The following is a 23,061-nucleotide window of genomic DNA, read 5'->3' as shown; positions in this document are numbered from 1 at the left end:
AGATAGCAACTAAAATTAGTACAGATGTCTTTTCTGTCATGATTATTTGAATGAATCAAATCACCTATTCACTTAAACCAACAATCCATGCCATGCCAAAAATTTGTCACCCTATTTTTCTTTTAATTGAAAGTCTGCACAAACAAATCAGTTGGCCCAAGCCTTTCTCTCCTGTCTAAACTGAAGCCTCTGGTTGTTTGTTTGTTTACTTATTATTCTTAATTCAGAGTGGGGGTCATGAACCCCCAGTTGGAACTTGGAGGCTGTGTTTTCCGCACAGCACACATGGACACGTAGGGAGAGGCCGCCATCCTGCTGGCACACAATGCCACATACCAGTCAGAACAGTACCGCCAGGAGTGTTTCTGGGATATACAGAGTGGTCACCATGGAAACATTGTCTTCTCCCAATTGGAGCTTTGAAATATGTCCTTCCTTTTTTCCTTTCCCATTAAGAGAGACGTGACAGGGGTTTTTTGACCAGCACAGTGCATGATTAGAAAAGCAAATATAAAATGCAAAAGCTCGTCTTCTTCCCACATGACTAGAATGGGTGATTAGATCTAAACAAAACCCAATGTGATGTGGCAGAGGAGGGTTTAGGCCACTAGGGGCAGCTAGGAAATCAGTTGCTGCAACACTTTGAATGCTTAATAGTGGGATAAAGATCATTTTAACCGGTTATATCCCCAACTTTGAAATATTAATGATTAAGATACAAAATAGCCTGTGTATATATATGCACATATATATATCTCTCAGGGTGTGGTTGTAGCTCTGCCAGAGGTGGGAGTTGAAACTCCTACCAGGGGACTCTGCCAGGTGTTTTCCAGCAGACCCTCACGTTATGTTTGGGTCTGCCAGGTCTGACCGGCATCCTCCCCCACCATCGGAGCCAGCTCACCACCAGGTGTTGATCAGTTTACAGCTCCTCTCTTCACCCGAGTGTTCCGGACATGCGGCCACAAGTCCACTGACATGATCACGAGGTCGATCAAAGAACTGCGGCCGAAGGTGTATTGGTGCCAGGTGCACATATGGACACCTTTATGCCTGAACGTGGTGTTTGTTATAGACAGTCTGTAACAGGCACAGAAGTCCAGTAACAAAACACAGTTCGGGTTCAGATCTGGGGCGTCGTTCCCCCCAGTCATGCCCTTCCAAGTTGCATTGTCTTTGCCCACTTGAGCGTTGAAGTCTCCCAGTAGAACAAGGGAGTCCCCGGTAGGAGTGCTCGATAGTAACCCCTCTAGGGACCCCAAGAAGGGTGGCTAAACTGAACTACTGTTGGGTGCTTAGCTGCAAACAACGGTCAAAACTCATCCCCCCACTTGAAGGTTGAACCCCAATGTATAGGCGGAGTTTGGGGGGTAATCAGTATGCCCGCACCTGCCCGGCACCTCTCACCGGGGGCAACCCCAGATTAAAAAATAGTCCAACCCCTCTCAAGAGGCCAGGTTCTAGAGCCCAAGGGAAGGGGAGGGCAGGTCGAGGGGACTCCGACTATATCTAGTCGTAATCATTCAGTGTGGCGCCCCAGCTTGGGCTCTTTCCCTGCCAGAGAGGTGACATTCCATGTACCAAGAGCCAGCTTCTGCAGCTGAGGGTTGCAATGCCAAGGTTCTCTGCTCCGGCCACCTCACACACTGCACCCAACCCCCTTGGCCCTTCCTATGGGTGGTGAGCTCATCGAGCTGTGCCCAATGGGGGCAGGCGCCCGCCATCGAGCCCCATCCCTGGGTCTGGCTCCGGGGGGGAGGGGGGTTGGGGGGGGGGTGTGACCCTTGTCCGGACAGGGGAAAAATGGATATATGTGTGTGTGTGTGTGTGTGTGTACACACTGGATACATATCTATCAATCTATCTATAGGGTTGTGTGTGTATATATGTGTGTGTGGTGTGTGTGTGTGTGTGTGTGTATATATATATATACATATATACACACACACGTATATACATATATAAGTACATATGAATATACATATATATGTGTGTATGTATATGTATGTATGTATGCATGCATGTGTGTATGTATGTGTGTGTCTGTGTGTGTGTGTGTGTATATGTATATCTCTCTCTCTCTCTCTCTCTCTCTCTCTCTCTCTCTTTATATATATATGTATGCTCCTAAGCTTTTTTGCAATAAGTTCTTTTTAGGTCATGGCTGGTCCTTTTCTCTAAACACTTGTAAATTGGACCATTCCATTATCTATTTTTGCATCTTTTTTCATTGACCAGTCACACAAACTTACTTTTTTCTGTATTCATGCAAGCATCTGTAAGTGCATGTGAATGTTTGGATGGGCAGCAGCTGAATATCATCGTTTTGTTTTTCTCAGGAAAACACAGTACTGAGCTCTATCCTGAGCTTGCTAGCAGTAGTATCATTTGTTAACTGTAGTTAGCACTCAACCACATCCAAATATATTTTTAAAGGTCATTTTTACAATTTTTTTCTGGTCGAATATGAAATTCAAACCAGAATTCCCATTGGTACTCATTAGAACTTCAGTCTAGTATACATATTATCAGTCTCTTGTCTTGAGGTGCTTGCATCTGCCTGTCCATCTATCTATGGTTTGTATTGAAAGGCACAGTATGAGAGCAGTACACGGTGTAGATCTTTATCTTTTTTATTAATTTCACTAAATGGATTGTGACTTATACATATTGGGATCCTTTCGTGTGCTCTTTGCTCTTCTGCTCAATTAGTTTCTTCTTGTTTTTGGCAATATGCGTATTTGAAGGGAGCTTGGGGGTCTAGCTCTCATCTAGGAGATGGCCTTTTACATCATACAGATGTACAGAAATTGAGCTCACCTGAGGAACAGAAACACACATCGATAATTCAATTGGTCAAGATTTAAACCTAAACATCAGCAGTTTGGTGTGCTGGAGATGATACAATATCGTCTCAAATGACAGGGTAATCACACTCGACTGCTGCATAGATTCTGCATGCAGAATGTTAATATCGGAACCGAAAGTATCATTTTTGTATTTTGAATGGCAGGAAAAGTGTTTTCTCTTTTTTTTGACAGATGGTTACATGTAGAACTGCCTCCTGCCGGACAACAGATGAAAAAGAAAGACTTGAATTTAGGAAGAAAAAAACAGCATTCCACACAAGGCAGTCATTTAAATTGATATTATTGTTATTATTATATTATCCATCCATCCATCCATCCATGCTCGACTGGTCGCCAGTCAATTGCAGGGCTACATATACAGACATCATTACCATCCATCATTATTATTATTATTATTATTGTTGTTGTTGGTATTGTTTTTTTTTAATCATTATATGATCACTTTTTATATGAGGTCAAGGATTGTGTGCGTGTGTGTATGTGTGTTAATAATGTTCTGTGTCTGTTCTTGTTGTCCAGGTGGTGATGCAGCTTGTGCGTCTGCTCCCCGATGGCCACCGCATGAAGAGAGAGGTGGACATGGCTCTGGACTCTGTCAGCGAGACCATGACCCCCATGCACTATCATCTGAGAGAGATCATCATCTGCACTTACAGACAGGTACATATCACCTTGGAGTAATCCATTAACCATTCTCAGAGATTCAGTAACGCATGTCTTTGAAATGAATCTTGAACACTTCATTAAGCGTGACATCAAATACAACAACTTAAAACCACTCAACCACTTCTGGTCCCAACAACCCTTGCATTGCATGCATTTTCCTATTCTGATAAATTCTGCTGAGATTATCTGAAGATGTTTAATCAAATCATATTACAAAAATCAAAGTTGCAAACACTGGTCGCTTAATTCATGCTGAGTAACAATCAGCATTTTGCAATGGATCTTGGTGCACTTACACTTGATTCCCATAGATGGAGTGCAGCACTTGTCATGATGTTTCTAAAGTCGCAGCTTACATTATAAAGAGACCTCCACCGTTTCTAATCGGACGGGCCGCAAAGTGTGGAAAAAGTATTATTGTGCAACATCATTTGCTGCTCAAACTCAATGGAATTCCTTTTGGTGTAGATGGAAAAGTGAGCCAAGAAAACACGGAAGAAAAAGAAATTATTTTCTATTGAGTGGGCTCTTGAACTGTTAATTATTTTCTGCTGTTTGTTGTCCACATAATATTCAGTACCCTATCACACAAGTGTCAGCAGATTTATGTACCAAATGACGCAATCACATCTCATGCTATCTGCCCTTATAATGTCTGATTTATTTTGTGAAGTCGTTTTTTTCACCGGGAAGGGGAAATGCTGAAATATAGTTAATCCATGGATTTTAGGATTTAGAACAATAATAGCAACAGGCAGCAGCTCTCAACAGCCTGTGATAAAGGAGTCTTATTTTAAGCAAAAGTAGTTTACAGTTGGGTTTTCAAAACCTATCAAGGCAGGGCCTCCTAGTGTTATGGTTCTGTTTTAGCCATTTGTAATGCAGACCTTAATCACTGTGTCTCTGTGTACGGTCAGCTAGAGGCACCCAGTCCCGTCTCCAATGTATCAATGGGCTTCATTGTCCTGTGAGCTCTGTCTTTTGCCTATACCCTGTCTGTCTGTCTGCCCGCCTGCCGCTTTCTGATGCCCGAGGTAAAGCTTTACTCATGCCTTGCTCTCAAATAAATCAGTCAGACCTTGATAATGGCATTTTCACCTCTGAAAGAGAAATAAGAAAAGTATACACACCTTGTCCTGGAATGTAAACAACCATTTTGATAGTTTCATTTGTCCCACTGTCAAACGTCTGACTCCAGTTGTTGGGTGAACGCTAACTGTATTGATAAAGACGTAAAATTGAAGGACGTGTGACAATTTTAAAAAGATCTTATGTTTTTGAAAAGGAATTACTTCAGTTTTCCCCGTTTTGTGCTGGATGAATGATCAATGCAGTGTCTTAATGTGAGCACACTCCATGGCGCAACTTTAGAAATATTTCCGTTTGACTTGTCAACTGGTTGCTGTTGACAAGTCAGATATCATCATAACTAATACAAGTGACCTTAGTAAATACATGAACAGCTTAAAGTGAAGCTGACTTGTCCTTTAACCTCGCTGTTACAACCCCAAGGTTGGCACTATGTTCCTTCCCGAGCTTTTTCCCTCTGGCTTGAACCAGCAGGCCAGGTGATAAACAGTGCCAGATGTTGCTCAAACCTGGCAGTCAGCAGCAGTCAAGGGAGGGGAAAGAAAAGGGGGTTCGAAGAGGGGAAAAAAAATTACACCCCCACTCTGTCTCCCTCTTATAGCCCTCCCCTTCTTTACCCTCTGAAGCACCCTCCCCTTTGACAGTGGTTGGAAAATGTGTCTTTGATAGAGAAAAAATATATATATTTACACTGGGACCTGAACCCTCCACCAGCTCTCAGAGGGGCCAGGGGAAAGGGGGAAGAGACGGGGTGGGAAGGGTTGGGGGGCGCAGGGGGATGTTTATCAAGAGGTGTCTATAAATCCCTTTTGCCAACCATGCGTGACCCCACTTTGCAGTTCCACCTTCTAGGGTCAGAACAAGGGAGCAGAGAGCTCCTCTACACCCTCTGCTATCTCCTTCACAAGAATTGGCCACAGGGGACAATTATTCCCAATATCAAAATACCATGATGGAGAAATTACCCCAGCAACCTTTTCCTACTTGTGTTGACTCCCTTTTTCTCTCTTATGTTGAAAGGTGAAACATCAAATACAAATAAAAAGTCACTAAAGAACCCTGTCTCGTAGGAGACTGTTTGTATAAAAAGAGCAGAGGTGCAGAAATGGAAATCTTGAAGTCTGACTGTCTCAGGAACTTATAATCTTCCTTGTCTGGCTCATAGAAATAATCTATATGCTTTCTGAGCCAGGTGGCGAGCAAAAACCAAATGCACAGGTTGAGAGCGAACAAGCGCAAATCATGTTGTGTGCATGTCCAAAGAAAGGCCCCCATGGTTTGAATGGGGCAGTGGAAAAATATTTTCAGAAAGAGGAGAATACTGCGAGCAGGTTTCCTGAGGGAAGGTGGCGGACATCTTTAGGGAAGATGAAGGGGGAGGAACAGCTGCACTGACAGATTAATCTTACCGTGAAAAAAAGAAAGTCTAGGACGGCGATGAGGGAGATAAACTGGTGAAATGAAAATATGCATTAAAACATTTAAAAGCTTAAATTCCAATCACGCAATATCAGCTGTATTGGAGTCTTCTGGCTCTTTGTGTTGGCTGTTTCCCTCTCAATTAGGATGACCACATGACATAAACTGGCTAAATACAAGGTAAAGTTTGTGACAGCCAAATAAAATCTTGCAAGGGAGAAAAGGCCCATCTAAACCACAGATACAGACAAACTCTTCGTCTTGATGCCTTGAGGCGTGTGTTGACTGGCAGCCCTTTAAAAAAAAGAGGCTCTTATTGCAATGGAGCAGCGGGTGGGAGGGAGACAAGCGATCCAGAGTTTAGAGTTTTATCTTTTTCTTCCCCCGTTATTTCCCGCATCACCCCTGCCAAAGCCAACAGCAATATTTTTCGCAGATAACTCAGAATATCTTCTTTTGAGATGTTTTATGGATGGACTTGTTTGTTCTCGTGCAAGCAGCTGATCGGTTTTAATACCCTGTTACCGCACACAATAACAAGAGATGGTGTTGTATGTGGAGCTTTTTTCGTTGGCGGTTGTGTGTGTGTTTGTGTGCTTGTGTGGTGGGACATACCATTGTAAATAAAGCATTTCATAAGGCTTTCCAGGAAGGTTGGTGTGCCAGTAGTGATTTACACAGCTGCCATCAGTCACCTGCTATTCAAAGATCCCATTTAATTTAAGGGAGGTTGATAGCTTGTAGTAATACTCGATATATTTCTTAAAGTCATTCTCGAAAACACCAAAGTGTTTATAAAGCTCACTCATGTTCAGTCATGACAGGATCCATTTGAAGGCTGCCACACTCTGCTGTAATAGTGATGCACATATTTCTTTTCTTCATACTTATTTTACTGCCATAATAAAATTTTGTGTTACTTGTTAAGTTTTCTGCACGGCACGGAGCAGCATGACTATCTCATTAGGTGTCTTTTCCTCACCACCTTGTGTTTTAATATCCAAAATTCCCGTTCTTATTTGTCTTATCGGTCCCTGAGAAAAACATGTCTGTTTTATCGCTAGATGCTATGTATTTATCACAGCCCACCTGTTTGCTTCAGACTGCCATTCTATGTAAAGGAAGAAAACAGAAATCCTCCAATACCAGTGCTAGGAAAGTTACCCACCAAATTATTAACATTAACACACAAGTGTATCTGTATATAAAGACTGATTAATTCCACTGTTTGTGGAAGTCTCGTGTTCCAATAAAATTCTAGATTTTGATTTGAGATTCTATGACATGGCACTCAAAAAGATTTTCATCCACCATCTACCACTTATCCCACTCAGGGGTGAGAGGCAGGGCACACCGGTTGCCAGTCAATCGCAGGGCCACCAACACAGACAACTATTCACTCTCATTTTCAAATTTGGGCAATTTTCGCAATTTTTCCAATTCACCTGCTGCATGTTTATAGACTGTAAGAGGAAACCAGAGAAACAAGAGGAAATCCATACAGACATGCAGGCTTTCTTTTGTACTGAAAAACTGAATAACGAACAAAGGCATGTCTGCTCTTTTATACACCCTGAAATGTTGGTGCTATAAACTTAGGCATTCGTAACATTTTTGTAATTATGCATTGTTGTTACTATAGCTTGGTCAACTCTCTTGTTGGTCTATTATTAGATAGCCTTTTTATTTTTTTACATTATCAATTTAATTTTAAGTTAATAAAAGCATCAGATGAAGGAAAGAAAAAAAGAACACGTTTTAAATCCTGAAGTTTTACAAAACTGTTGTCAGATAGTTTAAGTTAATGTTTGTAATTCCAAAAAAATGTTGTGCAAGAAATGCGCTTCAAAGATAATGATCTCTCCATGCTTTTCCTAATTGATATTAAAGGGGGTGCATTACACTTTTAATTTATTGGACCTTAGCAACCCAAGCTCTGTTTTTATTTGTCTACAATTCTGCAACCACTTCAGAGGGTACCAGACATGACCAATACAATATCAGACACATTCGTTCTCCCCCATGAAGGATCAAACCGCAAACGTGCTGATTTTTGGAATTGCTACATTTTGCCTCCTGGTCTCTTCCCTTTTAACCTGAATAACTGGACTGCCCTGGTCTGGCCTTTGCCCTGACCCCGCTCATATACCCCACCCCCTTCTCAACCGCCGGCTCCAAGACAGCTTCAGAGCTCACTGGGCATTGCACAGAAAGTTTGCTATTTCCTACCCCCACACACTAAACCTGTCATTGCTGCAGACTCACAGACCAGAAATAACTACTTCCAAAATCATGCATGAGTGTTTAAGCTTGTCCTGAGTAGCTGTGTCAGACAGATCTCGCAAAGCCCTCTTCCCTGCAGCGAGCAGTAGTGGCAGTGAATGGATACCTCTGGGAATACAATCCCAATAGTGAGGTGACTTAAGTGCCAGTCATGTGGCATATGCTGAAGTCGTGACTAGGTTGACTGGCCTTAGGAATTAAATTTTCACAATACTCTGGTGGGGAAGCAGTGTTTCATATGTGACGACAGTTGAGCAACAGATGAATCCTTTGTTAACGACCTTGCAACTACTCCCGAAGTGCCAACAATTCACACGGACGACAAGGAACATTAAGCGTTTCCTAGCTTTCCCACAGAGACAGTTTATAGTTGGGCATAATTTGGCTTCATGTGGTCTTTCGTTCTTGAGAGCTATTGTTGTTATTGGTGGCCCTGGATGCCATGGCATTTTATCAACCTATTTTTAATTAGTTTATGGTGTGAGCACATCATGTAGACTGACAGCAGCAGCCGATCAGGTAGTTAGATGTACAGTTGTTATTGCAACTCACAACATGTCTCACCTTTTGACATGTTTCAGTCATATTCCAAGTTCAAAAACTTCAATGATGATTCATTTCCATATTACTATTCCCATATGTAAATGCCTTTTTGAACATTTCCCTTGACTTTCTTCATTTAAAATTACTCAGTAATTGGCTACTGATCAATGTAATCCAAAATTTAGACACACTGAATACGTGACTAGTAATTTGGAAACATGTTCAGAAAGAAAGAAAAATTTGAGGTTCGTTATTTGAGGGATAAGACTTTGTAAATTATTAATTGAAGATTACTTTTGAAAATTGATCAATGTTCAAAAAGTAATTAATTATCAATGCCGTCTCTCCTGGCTCAGGGGTGAGAGTGGTCATCCTTGGAATCATACATTGCAGGTTTGATTCTCCAAGTCCGTCAAAGTGTTGTTGAGCAAGACACTGAACCCACGACCGCTTCCCTGCTTCCGCTAAGTGGCTGCACTCTGCTCATGGTTCGTCCATGATGGGTAAAATGCTGTGGTAAAATTTCACTTTATGTTTTGGTGTTTGTAGAACTGAATGTTACAATTAAAAGTTTTCAATGTTTTCTTCTTCCCATCTTTTTGTAGCTTTTTGAATAGAAACAATGAAAGGAACAGTATCTTGTGTATCAGTATCCCTACAATCATCTTTTGAACGTCTAGATAAGAGCCGCTAACAAGAATTTGATAAATTAATTCCATTAAATATGAAAGAGAATCTGTCACTTAATAAAAGGGACTCAGTACAAAGAGTCCTTGCTTATCATCTATGGCAATGTGTATATGAGAGGCATCTTATGTGTGAACCCCTTAAGAATCATCTGCAGTTCTTTTCAGCCCTAGATATCAGATATTCATCCAATTATCACATTTTTGAAATGAAATACGCATGAAATTAATATGCATATGTGAAATCAAGAATGGAAATCTTATTCTAAAAACAAAGCCATGATATTAACAATTATTCTTGATTAAAACATCAAGCTGTTCGGAATAAATCGAAATATTCACAAGTAAGTAAGTTGCGATATGAAGGAGGTCACATGGGGTTTCCTATTGTTATTGAAAATATAATTCACCATTAGTACATTCATGGTCATCTAGATTATTCTCCCATAAAAATGCAAAGACCTTTGTTGGAAGTTTATAAGTGATCAAAACATTGCCTAAAATTCATCCTCAAGTAAAAACCTGCAAGACATTACTGCGAAGAATAAATAAATAAATATGTAAATACATAAATTGATGGAAACCCAATGAGAATTTAGCATTATTTTACAAATAAAATGTTCAATCTGCTCAGTTAGATATGAAACTGTTCCGCAAAGTTCAGAAACAAGTTTAGATAATGCTCCTAGAAATTTTTTTCAGGTTTGATTAAACAATTATTTTTAATTGTTTAAAATTTTTTACAACCCCTACACATTCACACACATACATGCACTCCCTTTTTCACCCATTAAATCCTGTCATAGATTCTATTTTGGCTTCATCAGGCAGCTGCTCACTGTGAAAAGCTCCATCAAATTACTTTGACACTTCCTTTCCGCTAAGCTTCAGTTTTATAATAAGACAGAATATGTGTTTTAAACGATGCTGGAAAAATCTCTAGATTCTGTAGAACCCACTTGGGGTCCGCTGATATCTTTCTGATTAATTGAAGAGCATTCAATTTCCTTTTAATCAATTATTTTATTTTATTTTCCGATAGAATGGAATGCAGTCGCTGCTTAAAAAAACAAGTGTTGTAAGAGCAGCTCACCAAACCATCAATAGATTGTCTTTAAAGGAGCCGCAATCAATACAATATATCATTTGTTACATAAAGCAGAAATTTGACATGAGGAACTCCAAGGAGTTTTGAATGTCTGATTAGTTATAGCTTGCAGACATAGCATTTAATGCCCGGGTGCAGGGTTTGCATGCACAAGATATTTTCATAGCTCTGTAAATGATTGATACTCGGTGGGTCTCCGTGCGCTCCGTTGCCAGGCATGTGCATGTACAGAATGTACCATAATTCTTGTGGTAAGTGTGGGCAGATACTCTAGTCTCTGTGTAGGCTTCGTTGATGAGCCCTGTCTCCTCTTCCTGTCTGTTGTATTCAGTCTTAAATGAAGATCATGAATATTTGCTCATCTTTTTGTCAGGAGTCATTTGTTTCGTAGTTAGATTCTATTGACCCGACTTAAGGATGATTGTTTATTGCTTCCTTAAGTTTCATTTTCAGGTCTAATTTTTGTGTTTTATTGTTTATTGTAACGATTTATAATAGGGGAAAACAGACATTCTCACCGAGAGGATTTTGCACAATGCTTTGCTGGTGATGTCATGATGGCACAGTTTTAGCCAACTTACATTTTCTCATTTATTTTAAGCCATTGACTAAATAGATGGATTGATCACAAATCTACATGTACAGTATGCGGTTTTGCACAGCTTGCTCTGAAAATCCACCTCAACCTTGACTTCATAATTTAATCAGTGCTATGTGGCTGAGCGACTGGAAAAAGACAGCGGATTGGAATCTGTAGAAACCATTAACATCAAGGCATCTCTGCCCTCTCGTCACTCCGACTGCCTCATGGCTCCTGAGCTCCTTCCTAAAAATTTGACTTGGAGATACAATATTGATCCCTTAAGATCTGTCTGCAGGTTAAAGTCTGAAGATATTGAACATTGATTGCTGCTTTACTGGCGAAAAAAAAACGCACACACACAAAATAAATAAATGGAGAGAATATAACCGTACAAGGTGAATCCTGTTAAATATATTTAAAACCTCCCCATGTAGTATTATCTCATTTAGGACACACATAATAATGATTATAATGATAATGTTATGTTACACATTTCCAATCAAAGTAACTCATTATGCAATTAAGGTGAGTGAGACGGAAAAAAAAAAAAAGATAGTTTGTCAGGTTTGCAAAAACCATAGTGGACATAGGGAGTTGCAGCTCTGATACTCAAATGGCCAGTTAAAGGTTTGTTGTGAAAGCAAACCCAAAAATATGTGTGCCAATTTGGCATTGGATGAGAGGCATAAACATTTCTAAGATGTTGTTTCTTCTCTGCAGTCGTTCAAGCACGCACAGTAAGTGTAGTCAAGTCAAGTCGCAGTACTTTGCCTCACAATATTAAAATGTTATAATACTGACAATAAAGCCACCGACGACTTGTGCAACACATTTTTACATTTTTTACAATTGTAGTGACATGTTATTACCAAAGTATTCTTTAGTGCTGAAAAATTATATCCCATTTCATTCTCAATTTATGGTAATATATCTATATCTATGGATATATTACCTTAAATATATATGTATCACCGCCCTCATCAATAGTGAGATGGGGGCATATGACTTTAAAAATCAGTATTAGTAAAAATGAATATTGCATGAGTATTAACCTTTTACTTCGTTTTGTCCTGTGCTCATTGCTGAAGCTGATCTATGTCCAAACAAGGGATATAGCATTCTTTATTTTAAGTAAAAGCTGCTTTAGTTGGTCAGCATTGACAGCTTTGGTTTGAGGAACGAGTTTGAAGTACCAGATGTGCTTTTCAATAAATTTCCAAATAACAACAAAGGGCATTTTTCTGATGTTATAAGCCATCTAAATCCTCACCACACCAACAAACTACAGATCGGTCATCGATCATTGCTTTGTTTTGTTTTCTTGTCTCTTTTCTTACCAGAATATTAGGGAGCATATTTGTGATGCAAGTTAAAGCTTAAATTTATTGCTGCTGGTGGCAGGTAATGTCAATCATTAAGCAGTGAAAAATCCTGCCTTGTATTGTGGTGTCTTTGTGTTGTCTCAGGAAATATGTATCAATGCGGCGACAAATAAAATGTAAATGCAGTGTTTGAATTTGTGAATTTAAAACATCACTCTTCAGTCTGACTAAACAAAACAAACCAACCTTAAAATCAGCATTCGTACCTGCCTTTTTTTTGTCAGTACATCGAGTCAAGGAGCAATGTGTAGGCAGCCTGTCCACTCCAGACAGGTCAGAGTTTGGTTTAGGATTTGAATGGGAGGTGGTCTACAGAATCCGATGAATGGCTGTTTGTGCGAACCTGAGTGGGAGGGCCAATATGGATTGGACTCTTTTCTTTTGCAACTGCATCAGCTGGTAATTGGCACCATATGTCAAGTAGACAGACTTCTCCATAATGAGTCCCACTCAGTTCAGTCCTAACCTGCATGAGCCCAGAGAAAGGTCAAACCATAACCCTTGTCTGCAACCATGTAATAATTAAACAGCAGGACTCTCTTCACAAGCCTTATATTATATTATATTTCCATACAGATGAGCTGTGCTTGCCCAGTAGGAATGTTGGGTCTTTTCTTCAGTGTACTATAAAGAATATACCTGGATATGGCTCTGTTAAAAAGCTAAAATGTGGAAAGATAAACTAAACAGCAGTTGAGTTACTGTCTATATTTTTATGTGCAGTTTGATAATCTGGTTGGAAAAAATCCTGTGAAATAAATTTCAAGGTGATAGGGTTATCATATTTCACATTGATGGATAGCAGTAATGTTCATTCTCCTTGAGGAAATTGTATTTATATTACATCACGGAATCTGATTGGTTTTTTGCTTTTTGAAAGGATAACCATTAATATTAATGGAAAAATAATAGCATCAAACATGTAGTTTGGATTTGGTTTTAAAAAAGGTTTGATTTGTTCTCTTGTATTTTATTTTATAGTGAAAATCAGTTCAAGTCATGAAAAAAAACCCTTACTTCCCCTACTTCCTACTTCTCCATTGAGCATGCAATAAACCGTCCCTGAATGGCAGCATAATTGATGTGGCTACGACACAATGAAACCACTTCCAGAATAGGTAGAAATAAAAGTTTGTGTCTTATGATTTGGGCTTTAACTTCAGGAAAAAGTCCATTAATATAATCATGAATTTTTTCTTAGTTATTGATTTGAATAATTTTCCTCTTTCGCTAGATGTATTTAATATTCTTTATGTGTTGACTTTACATCTTTTCTTTAAGTGACTCCACTGTTGGTTCAATGGGATTTACTCCATGTAAATGTGTCCCATTGTCAATTTGCAACAAGTGTTGCACAAATTGTGTACTAAATGTTTATGCTCAAAACCTTCTTGTCACTTTCCAGTTGTCCTTGTTTAAACTGACTAAAATTCCTGGTCTCTCTTTGAGGTGGTAAGCGGTGTGTGTGTGTGTGTGTGCGCGTGCGTGTGTGTGTGTGTGTGTGTTTGGCCAGCCTCCCACCTCGTACAGGGTTGAGTAAAGCTGACGACATTCATCATCACACCTCAGTAGCTTGTTGAACAATGGCCTGCACCCACAGCAAAGCCTCACCCGTTATCCTTTTGTTTCGTTAGGACGGAGAAGAAGAGAGGGTCCTTGAGTATTTTTCTTCAACAGACAAAACTTTTATTTTTTTTTTTAAATTTAGGAAACCATTCTGTCATTTGAAATAGAGAGCACAGCTGTGTGTATTTTGTAGGTTCTTTTTTAGTCTGGATAAACAAAGTACTGAGAGACGGTTATGATCATTCTACTGCACAGTTGTCAGAAAACCCTAAATATGTCATCTTTGCAAATCTAAACTGTGTTCTTCACTTGGGATGGAAGAAGTTTGTCTCCTAACCACATCTTAACCCGACATTGTTTTCAGAAAGAATGCTTGAGGGTGTACAAAAGTGCGTCCGACCACACAAATGGCTGAGTGGATGCAGACCATGGGTGTCAAACTCGATTTCTGAGAGGGCTGAGAGGAGGAATCAAAACATACTTTTTGGCCAGACACTCGACTCAAACTCGGCTTTGTTTGTACACAGAATTTGATTTCACCCATTTTAAGCAACAGTTATCTTCATTTTTTCTCAGAAAGCTAAGCCAAACATCATATATAAATAATATGGTCAAGAACCCACATGTAATTCAAGTGGAAAATACTGTAGATAAGCGCCACTATACAATAAAATACACTGCATGTGTTATTCAACCAAAGAAATGACTGGAATAAAACAAGGACAGTATTAATCCATACACACCAACGGTGCCGCTATCCGCATGCAGCTGTGCATATTCAAATCGGACTTATAGTTAAACCAGGGCTTTGGTACGAGTTTAGTGTGTCTTTTTGCCTGCTGGGAATTGTGGTCCCCAAACTGTTGGCAACATGTAAGTCAGTGTGTGTGTGTCATGTAGATCGATGGTAGACAGTAGCATGACTTGGCAGTCGCAGGTGGGGATCATGTGTGTGAACGTGCGTGGGTCTAATAGCCTGGCTTTGCCTGAGGCTGATGAACCCAGAAGTCTGCAGACCCATGGATGTTTTTGATACAAAGTGAAATGTTGAGAATCCCATGGGGTGCTAGGTTCACATGGTAATAAGGTTAACCAGCAATCACCTGCTTTTATGCTATTAGCCATAGGGTTTGAAAATGTCACAAGATTATGTGTTCAGAGGTTTCTATATAGAGAGGAATGTGTGATTCATTTGTCAATGGTCCTGATGCAGTAAATGTTTGTGGCCTTAAGAGGCATCCTGAAGTGACTCAACTCAGATGGAACATGAAACATCTTTGGTGAAATCTTGAATTTGAAAAATACAAGTGCATTTTTTTGTGGTAGAAATCTGATGGGATGCAAATTGGCTGATGTTGAGTTGAGCAAACATACAGGTATTGCAGCTGAGAACACACACCTGCGATGCGAACAGGAGAGCAATATTGTTCAGCACACAGTGGAAAGATGATACATGTGTGAAGAACGTAATGAATGCTGACTAACATTATTTAACAAGACTTTTTTGTGTGTGTGTACAGAAAGCTTTCAGAATAGTGACACAAATATAACTGATAAAATAGAATTAAACACCAAGTTGTTCAAATGAAAATTTCATGAACTAAATATGTTTGCAAATAAATAAAACAATGTATAAATGGAGCAGATAACACAGAGCATATCCTCTTAATCAGACAACAGTCAGCTGGGAGAAAATGTCAAAGACCTCCTTCACATTTACTCTAATTTCCCCTCTTTCTGTTTGAATAAGTGAGATAGTAGATTTATCAAACAAGAGAAACAATGATTTATGACAGCAGACAACACATTAATGACACATAAAGTTTCAGTCGTATTTACCAACAGTTATAGATTTCCACAAACTGTTCTGGTAGTTTAAGAAAACACAAGCTGGGTGGACCATTGAAGTTAGGTAGGGACAATTGGCGGGTGGTTGTGCTAGATATAAAGTTTTAGAAAGTAAGAATGTTCTTTGTTGTCAATTCATGTGTTTAAAAAAAAAAAACATCACATAGTGTCTGATAAAGCCAGCCTTTTTCCAACAGAAATGTAAAGATGATAATCGGAAATCGGTGCACAGTTGCGGAATAAATGAGAACTTTGGCAGTACAGGTAGTGGAAAATCTTATTTAAGCTGCCTTACTAGACACTTAAGAACAGACATATGCATACAGGACTGTCTCAGAATATTAGAATATTGTGATGAAGTTCTTTATCTTCTGTGGTGCAATCAAAAAAAAAAACAAGAAATACTTTTTCATGATATCTTAATATTTTGAGATAGGATTTTTGAGTATTCTTAAGATAGAAGCCATAATCAGCAATATTAAAATAATAAAAGGCTTGCAATATTTCAGTTGATTTGTCATGAATCCAGAATATATGACATTTTTGTTTTTGTAATTGCATTACAGAAGATAAAAAACTTTATCACAATATTCTAATTTTCTAAGACAGTCCTGTATACGCGTATGCAGTATACATACACAACAAGATACCCAATCTGTCCTCCGGAACTGAAAACTGAAAAGAAATAATACAATATGCATTCAGTCATTGATGTTTGCAGTGTTTCTCTGGGACCTTTCCACCCTCCAGCTATTGTGTAAATCAGAAATTGATGCCATTGCTGTTCAATTGAGCACACATTTTCACTTAGACAGATGTTGTCAAAGGGTCAGGCGGTCCTTCGATGTGGCCGAGGACACATTCCACTTCCACTTCTCAAACAATGTGGTCATATGTGGCCCAGACAGCCTCTGAATGTGCTCTGAGTTTAGTGTTTCCAAATACATCTTGTCTGTGTTTGCAACTAAATTCACCTGCTTATTTGTGATTGGATCACCCGGGATACAAGGTTAACGCCTGGGCCTCTGGTACTTTTGACAGTTGTTCGAGTGTGACGTTTTACTTCTTCTTATCCATAGGGATTTAAATTCAAAACTGCACACATCACCCTCACAGGGACAAACACTTGGATTCCGGACCCTGGCACTTAATAGAAGTGCTTGAGGCTCTTAAGCAATCAGGAAAGTTCGAAGGACAAATTAAATCACAAAGGCTTGCCTCCGTCTAGCTCAGTGCTGTCAAAGGCTATAACTGAAGAAGAAACAGGGTATTCTGATGATGATTATGCTGCTGAAAGGGTTCATAAATATCAAACTGAGTGCAGTTGAGAAAAGAGCAACAGTTTTAAAAATGGATTCTATTTTAATGATATATATTAAAGTTCAAACTATGTTCCAAGCACGTTGCTTTCACACATAGCTGATTGTTCCTCAATATGGAGCTTTTACGGCTACAGTTTCTTGGTTAAAGCCAGGTTGCTGTGGTCTCCAGGGACTCAGATTCAGTAAAATTGCTGTTAATTGACCGATTCTCTTTTACCCAAAACATAGATTTCACTGATGAGTTAGGTAGGATTTCTGATTCATTTCCTGTGTCATCATCTAAATTATGTGGGGAAAAAAAAGAAGTGGCAATGCTTATTGGTTTGATTTAGGTTTTGTCACTCAAAGAAAGAGGGAAAAAAAAGAAAGAATCGCCAAATTTTTTTAAACACGTAAGAACAGGTAACAGAATTGTAACACCAAATCACCAAATACCTGTATTTACCCTCAGCAATGGATCATTTGACTGTGATTTAGGAATTAGTGTTATTAAATGTGTTTAGAGTATTACATACCTGACATTTATAGACTCTAATTTGATGTTGCATAGAATTGTTTTCCATTTTTTGCTGTCCTTTACTAGATTACTTGAAATCATGTCCTTAAGGACATCTAGTTTTTTTTTGTTTGTTTTTTTCCCATTTCCCCCCAAGTGTAGCCGATATGATGTAGTGCTTTTTTTTTTTTTGCAACGTATGAATGACGTAGTCAGACAAGGAGAATCAGTGAGCTTTAAACCCTTTCAATACGCCGAACAATCTGGTGCTGGATCCTGATGCCCATGGCTGTTTGAAAACATGTCATATAGGTAACAGTGATGAGTCAGACTATTATTTATTTTCTGTTGTTTTGACCATTTGACCATTAGAACTTTTTTAAACTTGTGTTTCACTTTGAATTCACTTAACTTCTGTATGTGGTAAAATCATCATGTCACATGATGGAAAAAAAAAAAAAAAAAAAAAAAAGGACCTTTTTGTAGTCATATTTTTTCAAGACCATTACATGACTCAAAATCTACTTCAAGAGATAATGTTTTTAATGATAGTTTTAAATGGGTTATTATGCTTCCTTCAAATGTCTTTCTAATAGATTTAAGTAAACATAGTTTGAACTTGTCAAGATAGAAGTCTACTTTGCAGCCATCCTGCACTCTAACTCATTATGGTTCGGTAAGAGGTGACGTGAAGCATGAAACAACACGTTTCCTACTGGATCAATCAGGTCAATAGTGTTTATCTGATGCTTTCAATAAAAAAGTATAATGCACATTCACATACATTCACTGGTTTGCTGACTCTTATTTTGGTCCCGAAAGTCAGTTGTTTCGACCTAAGCAGTCTTTGCTTTTTGCCCACAAAAACTGACTATTTATGGAGTCGGGGATTGAGATGTAGAGTAATTTACTGAAAATGTGAAATTTCACTGAATTCCCCCACATCATCAGTGTGGGGAAATGCTTTCTAGTCCAAAAGCAATTTTGATACAGCAAAGTGGTGAAAGAACTATATAAGTTGAGACCATTACTTGTAATTTATGTTCCGCTCATGTGCTTATCCCTTTTTCTGTCACGTTTACTTGTTTTTTAAAATATCACATGTGAAGTAGTTAACACAGAAAAAGGCTGAAAATGATTAAAGTGCATCATGAAAAAAGGCATCTATGAAATGTGATGTTGCAAAGGTAAGAATGGAGAGGCTGTGAAAAGTATTTATATCGTTGTATGTTGTCTGAATTCACCTGAATGGTGATCTCATCACAATGCTTCTGAATAAAAGTGAAAGTTAACTAATACATACAACGTTCAGACTCCTAATAATACCTTTTCATTTTGCACTCTGCTTAAATTCAACATGAATGCAAATATTGACGATATTCATTGTCATTTTGAAAAATAAACAAGTGTGCATAAATGATTTGTCAACTAGTTACAGTCATAGATTGTTTTTATGCCTTTATTTTTTAACTGCAAACTATGGAATTGTGGTATCTTGAGCAAATGCGTATACACTTTTATAACCCCCCTTTTTTTTAATTCTTTTTCCATTTATTTTAATTTTTTTATAGATCAAAGGTGGTAAATCAGAGAAGGAGTGTCAGCAACTGCTACTGAAGAGCCTTCAGTACCTGGAGCGCTACATTTACCTCATCCTCTTTAACACATACCTGCATCTGGAGAAGAAAGACTCCTGGCAACGGTCCTTCTCTCTATGGATGGAGCAGGTACGCAGGGGCAATTTTATACATTTTTTCTTTTTAATTTTATATAACCATATTAATTGTGATTCATTTCCACTCCTTTCAACACACTTCCATTATGTTTACTTGAATTTGCCAATGATTGATTATTGAATATGTGTCCTATTGCCTTCTGAAATCAAAGTTGAGTATTTAAATGCATTGTGACCTTTAAGGAACATTATAATTGTTTGTCATGCAGTACTATTTTGGTTTAATCCTAGTTTTCATTATGAAGACATTAAGGAGTATGAATTCTACATTTACAATCAGAGTTGGTGGATAAAAAAATAAGAGAAGAAATATCAGATGAATTAAGAGATTTTTTTCTGGTCTCTTTCTTTATGCACTTTACAAAAACCGGGTTACCGGAGTTTCAGTCTGATTTTCTTCCAGGAATTTACAAGGTGGTTCTGGTTCTATTGTGGCCTGGTCCTTTACACAGTGAACTTCATAATGTCTCTGTTCTGTTTTTGTTGGTACATTAATCGGTTGGCCAGCTGTGCCCCTACAGTAAAGTTGAGAATTTACGTGCATTCCAAACAAGTGAGTAGTCTGCAAGTGGTACCCAACACACACAAACACAGACTGCAATTAAAATGTATGTTGCAATATGTTTAATTCACATAGTTAAAAAGCAGTTTGGCAGGGGTTTAAAGAGAAAACACAGATTGGAACTTTCACTTAAGGCAATTATTTTACATACTGTAAGTCTGTATGATGTGGTTTTATAGGAAGGAAATGCACCACAAAAAAAGTTGTAACGAAGTGAACTTGACAGATGAGAGCAGACAAATCTGGAGGACTGTGAATCGAGTTTTCTTGGTGCGTTGGTGTGAGGAAAACAGAGAGGATACTTCTACTATTTCAAAAACATCTGTAATGCTACCTTGTACTCTATACTGCTGGAGAGGGAAGAATTGGTAATATGGACCAGGTGATTTCTTTGAATTCACAGTTGCTGCCTCTGGAAGTAAAAGTACTATTTTGTTGTAAATATATCATTCCTATGCTTGCGTTGGTGTACAAGTTAGGATGTCATCTTTGTTTGCAAAAAATGGATTGTTTTGGCCCAAATTATGTAAGTGTCATTTACAAATGTTGTTTATTTTCATATCTCACTTCAGCTTTACATGCAGCCAGCTTTTTAGAAACTTTGCCCGGAGCCATAGATTTCTGGAAATCTCCTTCATTTATACACAGGACAAGATGTTACTGTCCCTTGTGCCAAAATCCTCGTTAAAGGCACATCTAGAAGCCCAATCCATGGCTGTAGGGAAACGATTTAAAACAACAAGCCAGCTACCAGCAGGCTACCACTCCACCGGCCAGACACCACTTACCTACATTAACCACCAACAGCCTGAAGCATGTCATCGGGGTTTTCAAGTGGGCACCTTCCATCGTCGGTGTTTTCCAAAAGCTAACTACTTTTCTTTAGCAACCTCCCCAGCTACCATGCTTCCTCCTTAGCCACAACCGTTCACTTACTGGTGATCGTTCTGCTGCCCGAGACATTTTACTGACCGCAAGTTTCAGGCTCTGTCCGTTAATGCCCAACTCAGTTAGTAGGGCAGTAATAAAACCTTTATTTCCTCTTTGTCCTTTGCAAGGTGGAATAATAGAGACAAAGAACTTTTAAGATTCCCAAAAGAAAGAGAGCAGTCTCCGCAGTTCAGAAGTATGAAAAGTGTGTGTGTGTGCATAGTGTGTGTGTATATATATATATATATATATATATGTATGTATGTATGTATGTATGTATGTAAACGAAATGGCAGTTAAGCAGTCAACAGAAGATAATAGGTTTGTATTTAATGGATTTTTCATTAAATTTGTGTCTATTCTTGTTTAAAAAAAATTGAATCAGTTATTTATGTGGAAACTGTAAAGCCCAAAGTTTTGGTAATTTTATGTTAAATGTAAGTTTTTATGATAACTTAATTTTACAATCCATGAAACACAAACTGGGAAAAGCAAATCAAATTAGTATTTAAATAATTTTGTAAATGTGAAAAGAGAAAAATTATGTATCTTTGCAAAATGTGGTGTGAAAACTCAAATGGTTAGATGAAAGAAAAAATAGATGGTACTCTGAGTTAACATGGGTGACAGAATGAGAATTACATTTCACATGTCAGGGGAAGTCTTTGCCTTTTACAACTCTCAAAATGGAAGCTAAAGTTTACAGATTTTTAAACAGCCTTACATTAAACTGCTTCTCTGCAGTAAAACATGGTTGGCTCACAGATGGTCCCGCAAAAAATAGTAATACTGTATGTGATGACGGAAAATCAGTAAAGTAAATCACATGAAAATGTCTGATAGAATGAGCACAAGTACTATATGCATACACAGATCCGGCCACTTATATATAGTCTGTTTTATTTTGGATGAACACACTAATTAGCACCACCGAGTTTGCTACACTCTCTGCTGATGCACTTGTTAAACAGCCACAACAAAACAGAAGATATTCTCAGGTCAACAGTACAATCGGTGCACTGGCATGCCCATCTGTCCCCTCGCTTGGATTGTGTGACTCATTTGGGTCTGAGCACGCTACCGAGTTAAAAGAAAGCTGTAATTAATCAACCTTAAACAGCACAATGCCAATTATCCTTGCCCTGGCATTTCCCCCATATATCCCACTTCCCTCTCCCCTTCAGCCGAGTGTGCAATCATCACTACTTCTCAAGACACAATGGAAGCAGTTCAGTCCTAAAAATTTTAAACCACATTAAAAAAAAGTCCGCCAGACACATCGTGATGACACTAGATACACGTTGTCCCCACCATTATTAGTAGACTGGTGGCCTAGTTGCTGCAGTGGCTGGCCCCTGTCCAACCAATCTTGCCCATAGAACCCACAGGCGCAATCATTAGCCTATCAACAGTGACTGTAGCCAGGTCATTAATGACAATCCCTGATGCCAGAGGCAGTGTGGGTCCTTACCAATTGGCCAGCCATGCAAAGTGACAGTTACGCAACCGCACATATCCGAGCGGCACAGCATGTCCTGCATTCGTGCCGGCAGTATGCACTGGTGTGTGCATGCTTTTGTACGCATCGTCAAATTGGATCTCCGCAATCTCTTAAAGCGGGGCCACAGTGTTCCCAGTTATACGGCTTTGCGGCCAGCTGATATGCCGCTTTCAACACTTAAATGATAATTTTTTGTCCCTGCAAATAAAGATATAGCAATCCATAAATAGAGTCTTAAAAAGCAAAGTTTACATTTTACATGTGTAGGCTCTTGCATTATGTGGTAAATGGCGTGTATTAGTACATGCATAAAAAAAATACTGCCTCTTCTATCATTAGCCTTTGCCTGGTGGTGATGCAGTGACACCAACGTAGAAACATCAGAGGAGTTACTGGACTCGAAATCCTTGTTTGCTAATCCAAATCATGGCCTTTTACATAATGGCGGGACTTGTGTACACTGCATACCAGG

At 38.8% G+C, this 23,061-nt stretch overlaps 1 protein-coding gene across 6 annotated transcripts in view; it reads left to right on the top strand.

Moving 5' to 3' along the window:
- Positions 1-23,061, top strand: part of pald1a (phosphatase domain containing paladin 1a) — a 77,394-nt gene that overhangs the window by 47,228 nt on the left and 7,105 nt on the right. For all 6 annotated transcript variants that reach the window (XM_086139424.1, XM_086139423.1, XM_086139425.1 and 3 more), the window contains 2 exons: positions 3,390-3,530; positions 19,433-19,588. In XM_086139424.1, the coding sequence (XP_085995550.1) occupies positions 3,390-3,530; positions 19,433-19,588 (297 nt within the window). The remainder of the gene's footprint in view (positions 1-3,389; positions 3,531-19,432; positions 19,589-23,061) is intronic.

The sequence above is a fragment of the Fistularia commersonii genome, chromosome 32 (genome assembly GCF_037954325.1).
Source record: "Fistularia commersonii isolate RoL2024-O1a breed Wild chromosome 32, RoL_Fcom_v1.0, whole genome shotgun sequence".
Taxonomy (NCBI): Eukaryota; Metazoa; Chordata; class Actinopteri; order Syngnathiformes; family Fistulariidae; genus Fistularia; species Fistularia commersonii.
The sequence above is the reverse complement of the archived record's forward strand: the minus strand, read 5'-3'. Positions and strand labels throughout refer to the sequence as shown.